General features: G+C 45.9%; 1 protein-coding gene across 1 annotated transcript in view; it reads right to left on the bottom strand.

Moving 5' to 3' along the window:
• Positions 1-6375, bottom strand: part of COIL (coilin) — a 24336-nt gene extending 17961 nt beyond the window's left edge. Inside the window, exon 1 of the mRNA XM_017873112.1 lies at positions 6095-6375. Coding sequence (XP_017728601.1) covers positions 6095-6339 — 245 coding nt within the window. The 5' untranslated portion in view covers positions 6340-6375. The remainder of the gene's footprint in view (positions 1-6094) is intronic.
• Positions 6376-7247: the final 872 nt, after the last annotated feature.

Raw genomic sequence — 7247 nt, 5'->3', positions numbered from 1 at the left:
GATCTCAGCTCACTGCAAGCTCCGCCTCCCGGGTTCACGCCATTCTCCTGCCTCAGCCTCCCGAGTAGCTGGGACTACAAGCGCCCGCCACCTCGCCCGGCTAGTTTTTTATATTTTTTAGTAGAGACGGGGTTTCACAGTGTTAGCCAGGATGGTCTCGATCTCCTGACCTTGTGATCCGCCCGTCTCGGCCTCCCAAAGTGCTGGGATTACAGGCTTGAGCCACCGCGCCCGGCCTATTCTCTATTTCTTTACCTGGATCACAAAAAATAGAGTATCCTTTTACAAACAGAAGTGCATGCAGTTGTCCTTTCACAAGTAGATGTGAATTACCTAGGTCACTAGTGACGAAAGAGAGTTGATTCCAAGAAACTTTAAAAACAGATCCTCACTTTTCTTTTTTCGAGATGGAATTTTGCTCTGTCGCTCAGGCCGGAGTGCAGCAGCACAATGTGGGCTCACTGCAACCTCCTCCCCTTGTGTTCAAGCAATTCTCCTGCCTCAGCCTCCCAAGTAGCTGGGATTACAGGCACCCGCCACCACGCCCTGCTAACTTTTTGTATTTTTAGTAGAGATGGGGTTTTGCCACATTTGTCAGGCTCGTCTCGAACTCCTGACCTCAGCTGATTCACCCACCTCGGCCTCCCAAAGTGTTAGCACTAGAGGCTTGAGCCACCGTGCCTGGCCATCCCCACTTTTCATTCTAACTCTGCACAGCAAACCGGCTGGTATTATCAAAATATAAGTCCACCCTTAAAATCTACAATTGAGCTTCTAGGATTCTGTTATGCAGAAAAACTGACGTGCCCATCTGTCAAACCTGATACCCCCTACGCATTGCCTGCCTAGGCCAAAGTGAATGCCTGGGTTCAAATGCTATTTCTGCCACTGTAACTTTTTAAAAAATCACTACCTCAGCCTTTCTCATCTATAAAAATGGGGACAATGACAATAATTATAGTACTCAGTGAATTATTATACAGAGACAGCATGCCTGACTCAGAACAAGTGATATCCAAATGTTAGCTCTAATTTTTATTAACACAATGAATGTTATTAGTCCTATGATGGCTAAGTTGGTGAATTTTTAAAAGTTGTACAAGTCTGTACAACTTTTCTGGAAGCTAATTTGACTGTACTTACCAGTTTTTATATGTACCTTCTCTTAGACCAATGAGTGTCTCTTCTAAGAATAAATCCAACTGAATCATTTTCCCAGTACACAAAAATATACAAGAATATTCACGAAAGCACTATGTAGCAAACAGAAAAGAAGGATGTACCTCACATACTTTATATACCAAGATAGCCCATGATAGGTGAAAAAGCAAGGTGCAGAACAGTATGTTACGATATTTGTATTTTAAAAGTGTAAGTACATATGGTTGCACATGTATAGAAATCTAGCAAGATATGCCCCATACCCCAAACTTAACCAAGGATACTTCTGGAGAGTGAGGTGTGGGAAAAAGTATATTATAAGAGAAGTAGGAAACTTTTTACCTTCGATTATCCAAGGAGCCACTAACTACAGCAATGTGAAATGAGAACTCATCTCTAATATTTTGTTTTGTTTGAGATGGGGTCTTGCACTGCTGCCGAGTCTGGAGTGCAGTGACACAATCATGGCTCACTGCAGCGTCAACTTCTGAGGCTCAAGTGATCCTCCCATCCCAGCCTCCCAAGTAGCTAAGACTATAGGTATCCATCACTGAGCCCGGCTTTATTTTTGTTTTGTTTTTTTGAGGGGGGCGGGGTTGGTAGAATAAGGGTCTCCCTATGTTGCCCAGGCTGGTCTCAAACTCCTGGACTCAAGTGATCCTCCCACCTCAATCTCCCAAAGTGCTGGTATCACAGGCATAAGCCAACATGCCTGGCCCATCTCTAATATTTAATCAATGTGTTTTTGTTTTGGTTTTTTCAAGATAAGGTCTCACTGTCGCCCAGGCTGCAGTGCAGTGGCACCATGTCAGCTCACTGAAGCCTTTACTTCCCAGGCTTAAACGATCCTCCCACCTCAGCCCCCCAAGCAGCTGGGACTACAGGCATGTGCCACCATGCCTGGCTAATTTTGTTGTATTTTTCTGTAGAGATGGGGTTTCACCATGTTGCCCAGGCTGGACTCAAACTCCTGAGCTCAGACAATCTGCCTGTCTCGGCCTCCCAAAGTGCTGGATTATAGGCATGAGCCATGGTGCCCAGCCTTAATTAAGTATTAACTGCCAGAGTTAAAAGGGTCAGAGAGGACAGAATGCACTTTGTTTCCTTACAGAATTGACTCTTCAAAAGGGAGTTCTCAGGCCGGGTATGCGGTTCAGGCCTGTAGTCCCAACACTTTGGGAGGCTGAGGCGGGAGGACTGGTTGAGCCCAGGAGTTTGAGACCAGCCTGGGCAACTTAGTGAGCCCTCTCTACAAAATTAAAAAACTGTACTGGTAGTCCCAGCTACTCGGAAGGCTGAGGCAGGAGGAGCCCTTGAGCTCAGGAGTTCCAGGCTGTATGAGCCAAGGTTGTGCCACTGCACTCCAGCCTGGGCAATGAAGTGAGACCCTGTCTCAAAAAATAAGGGCATCTCTCTGAATCTACTGTAATTCTGAGGCCTGCACGATTAAAAAATAATAATAATTTAAAAAATTAAAAACCGACAGACACAGTCGCTCACCCCTGTAATCCCAGCACTTTGGGAAGCTGAGGAGGGCAAATCACTTGAGGTCACAAGTTCGAGACCAGCCTGGCCAACACGGTGAAACCCCATCTCTAAAAATACAAAAAAATTAGCCTGGCACAATGGCAGGCACCTGTAAGCCCAGCTACTTGGGAGGCTGAGGCAGGAGAATCACTTGAACCCAGGAGGCGGAGGTTGCAGTGAGCCAAGATTGTGCCACTACACTCCAGCCCGGGCAACAGAGTGAGATTCCATCTCAAGATAGGTAGGTAGGTAGGTAGGTAGGTAGGTAGATAGATAGATAGATAGATAAAACAAAACAAAAATAAAAAAACAAATCTGCCAACACCCTGATCTTGGACTTGTAGTCTCCAAAAGAGTAAGAAATAAATTTCCATTTTTTAAGCCACCCAGTCTGTGGTATTTTGCAATAGCAGCCCCAGCAAACTAACGCAGGGGGCTCCAAGGCAATAGGAGCACCTCCTCCTCCTCCCAGGAGAGTTAGAGGCCACCTTTAGGAACTCACTGTCAGAAACGTGGGGGCAGATGAAGCCAGATTCCTAGGGTTTAAGAGAATGGGCTACGAGGAAACAGCAGTGGAATACAAGTGTGTGGTACATCTAAAGCCTCAAAGGCTGTTCCTCAGGATTCCCACAACCTGGTTCCACTTTTCCTCGTTAGACTTCTCAGTACTGCTTATGATCCCAACAGAATGCTTTAGCTGGTCAGACTCATCTTTTTATCAAGTCCAGCCAGCTTTTGTCTCTACAGCTGTGCTTTGATCATCCAACATTTCCCACCCATTCTTCAAGGTACTGCTCAATTCCCTAACCATTTTGTTCCATGCTGATCTCCCTTTTCTCAACCAGCTTCTGCACTTACCAGTATAACTTGGTCTAACTATTCAGTCTAATTGCCTGTATCACAGAAGGTAATATACAAAAGCATGAAACTCATTATTGGGGTCCCAGTCCAATGATATTGGGTACTTTGAGAACAGAGACTATGTTTTCTTCTGTAGCTGTGAAGAAAAGTGAATCTGTTAGGGAAAAACAATGATTGCGGGCATAAAACAACAAAAATAAAGATGAATTTTCCAGATTCATTTTTTCTATAATCTGCCCATTTGCCACTGAAGCCACTACAGAGGTATTTTTTTGCCACATGCAGCTGTGCATTTGAAGTATTTAGGAAGGATTTGCCTGTCATCGTGTCGTAATTATTACTTACAACAATTTTCATGGTTTGTTTTTGTCATTGTTAACTTCATTATGAAGAATGTAATGCCCAGATGATTCATTAAAGTATAATTCTAGTTAGCTAGCACAGGTTATTAACTTATTAGGCAAGGGACAGTTCAGAAAGTAATCTTAATAGGATGGGACACAATCCTTAGAATTGTAATATTTAAATAATCCTTCAATTGCAGAGAGAATAGAGACCTATTTCACAGTCGATAAAAAGGGGGAAAAAACTCTTTGAAATTCGGATTATTTCAAATTGTCATTTGAAACAGTTGAACATTATGCAATAAATCATAACATCCTGATTTGAAGATGCAGTTATTGTTCCAAATTAAATTCCTTGATGTTCTGAAGAAATCTTACAGAATCTGATATGCTCAAGGGTAAGGAATATTCAACAACAAAGGGCAGCAAGAGAAAATAGCCTGGTTCACAACTCTGGAATTAATTCACTGTAGCTGAAGCTTAAAGGGGGTGGGGGGAAGGAAGGCTGGCATAGTGGCTCACGCCTGTAATCCCAGTGCTTTGGGAGGCTGAGAAGAGAGGACAGCTTGAGCCCAGGGATTCGAGATCAGCCTGGGTAACATGGCAAAATCCTGTCTCTACAACAAACACAAAAACTATCCAGGCGTGGTTGCCTGGCCTGAAGTCCCAACTACTTAGGAGGCTGAGGTGGGAGGTTGCCTGTGCCCAGGAGGTCGAGGCTACAGCAAGCTATGACCGCACCACTGCACTCCAGCCTGGGCATGGGAAACCCAGTCTCTTTGTTTAAAAAAGAAAAGAAAAAAAAAAAAAGCCTGAATAAATTGGTCCAAGACATGCATCCAAACTGGTGATACCATCATCTGACTGTGGCAACTCAACCACATTTCAGCAATTCATACTACAATTGCTCCTGGATACTCACCTCATTATCATTTTTTTAACTTCCAAAAGCACATTTAAGATTATTTTGTGGTTCCCAATTTACAGCCCAAAAGGACTCAAGACACTTATTTGAGAAAACCCCAAAATATCTGGGTGAGACACAGAATGATACGCCACCAGAAGTCTCAGGGGACACCGGGCACACGAGAACTAAGGCTGGACAACAGCATGTTATGAAGAAAACGCGACGATTCCCCTTTGTCAGCTTGGGTCTCCTGCACCTGACCGTGAAGGCCGCCAAGGGTAAGGCCGGGTCTCCCGCACATTTGCACCATGGACACGGAACACAGTCGCACAGTGCCTAGCTAAACGTGGATGTGCTAAATCAAGGCTGAAAGAAACCCTGGCCCTGCCCTTAGGCATCAGGGTTTTTCCAAGTTTCATTCTCCTGTCATAGAAGCATCCCGGGAAGGTTGCTGTTTACAATGCAGATTCCGGCCAGGCGCAGAGGCTCACGCCTGTTAATTCCAGCACTTTGGAAAGCCGGGAGGATCACTTAAGGTCAGGAGTTCAAGACCAGCCTTGCCAACATGGTGAAACCTGTCTCTACTAAAAATACAACAACAGCAACAAAATTAGCCGGCCATGGTGGTGAACGCCTGTAATCCCAGCTACTCGGGAGGCTGAGGTGGGAGGATCGACTGAATCCGGGAGGTGGAGGTTGCAGTGAGCTGAGATCGTGCCACTGCACTTCAGCCTGGGTAACAGAGCGAGACTCAGTCTCAAAAATAAAAATAATAGGGGCAGGGTGGGGTGGCTCACGCCTATAATCCCAGCACTTTGAGAGTCTGAGGCTGGCGGATCACCTGAGGTCGGGAGCTCGAGACCACCTAGACCACTGTGGTGAAACTCCATCTCTACTAAAAATACAAAAATTAGCCGGGTGTGGTGGCGGACGCCTGTAGTCCCAGCTACTCGGGAGGCTGAGGCAGGAAAATTGCTTGAACCCGGGAGGCGGCGGTTGCAGTAAACCGAGATCGCGCCACTGTACTCCAGCCTGGGCGACAAAGCAGGACTCTGTCTCAAATGAATAAATAAACAATAAAATGCAGATTCCTGAGCCCCAAAGTTGACTACACCAATCAGTATCTCCCGGGTTAGCGAACGTGCATTTTTACAGTCCCACCCCTCACACCCTCATCCCCTTCCCCATTCCCCATCCCCTCCACAACCAGGTCTAGCGGCCTCAAGCCCGGGCGTGCGCAGGCGCGTCCCCGTCCCGCCGCCCACCTGGCCGTCCAGCTCCCTGCGCCGCGTACCTGAGGCAGTCGTTGTCTCTCACCAGGCGCGCGCTCTCGGCGGGGGGCAGGAGCCCCCCCTCCAGGTAGAGGCCTAGGAGGGCCCCAGAACTGAAGCCGAAGCGCTGGCGGATGAGACTAATGAGATCTGTGACGACTCGGCATCTGTTCAAGTCGACCAGAAGCCAGAAGGCCGTACAGTGCGGGGTAGCTGGCGGCGGGTAATCAAATTGAAGCCGTAGCCTAACCGTCTCGGAAGCTGCCATCTTGCTCGGTGCTCAACGGAAGCCGAGAGATACCACGGGGCTACCGAGAGGCGTGCTCTGGCGGCCCGCCCCCTGGAGCCTTTGGCGTGTGCCACCTAGTGGTGGAACGTGGCTACTACAGGCTGCGTCTAGGCGTGAACTCGGAGCGTGGTTGATTTTTTTCATTCAATTTTGTTCACGGCAGCGCTGAGAAAGGGAATAAGTGAAATGCCTTTATTACATTTCTACTGGGCGCTATGTAGGGTCTCCTAATTCAGGCAAGTCTCTGGATAAATAACATTTCTCCTCAGCAGTGGTCTTCTAAGATATTTGCTCATCGACATAAAAGATTTTTATAAAACAATCGTAACAACACATTTCGCTGACAAAATTTTCATCATGAGTTGAAAAGATGTAAGTCCTAGTGTGTTCTCAATGTTGAAATTTTGAAATAAAACTGGTAATCATTCTTCCAAATGTATCCAGTGGAATATAAATACCTTGGCCTTTTAATACCCACCACCAAAGAAAAATGTCCTTGCATTTCTCACCAGATAAGTAAATCAGAATTTACATTATTTCTTATATTTTTTGAACTAGAATTTACATTTCTCCACATACTATATATTTACTCTTTAATTTTCATGACAAAAGTTAGGAATTATGAACTATTATCCTCATTTAGAGGATTTAAAAAAAACAAGGTTCAGAGAGTTTAAGAAGTAACTAGAGGCCAGGAGCAGTGGCTGACGACTGTAATCCCAGCACTTTGAGAGGCCAAGGTGGGCGGATCACTTGAGACCAGGAGTTTGAGACCACCCTGGCCAAAATGGTGAAACCCCAACTCTACTGAAAATATAAAAATTAGCGGAGTTTGGTGGCATGTGCCTATAATTCCAGCTACTCGGGAGACTGAGGCAGTAGAATCG

This window comes from Rhinopithecus bieti, unplaced genomic scaffold (assembly GCF_001698545.2).
Source record: "Rhinopithecus bieti isolate Rb0 unplaced genomic scaffold, ASM169854v2 scaffold_7870, whole genome shotgun sequence".
NCBI classification, from domain to species: Eukaryota; Metazoa; Chordata; class Mammalia; order Primates; family Cercopithecidae; genus Rhinopithecus; species Rhinopithecus bieti.
This window is presented reverse-complemented; position numbering and strand designations above follow the sequence as displayed.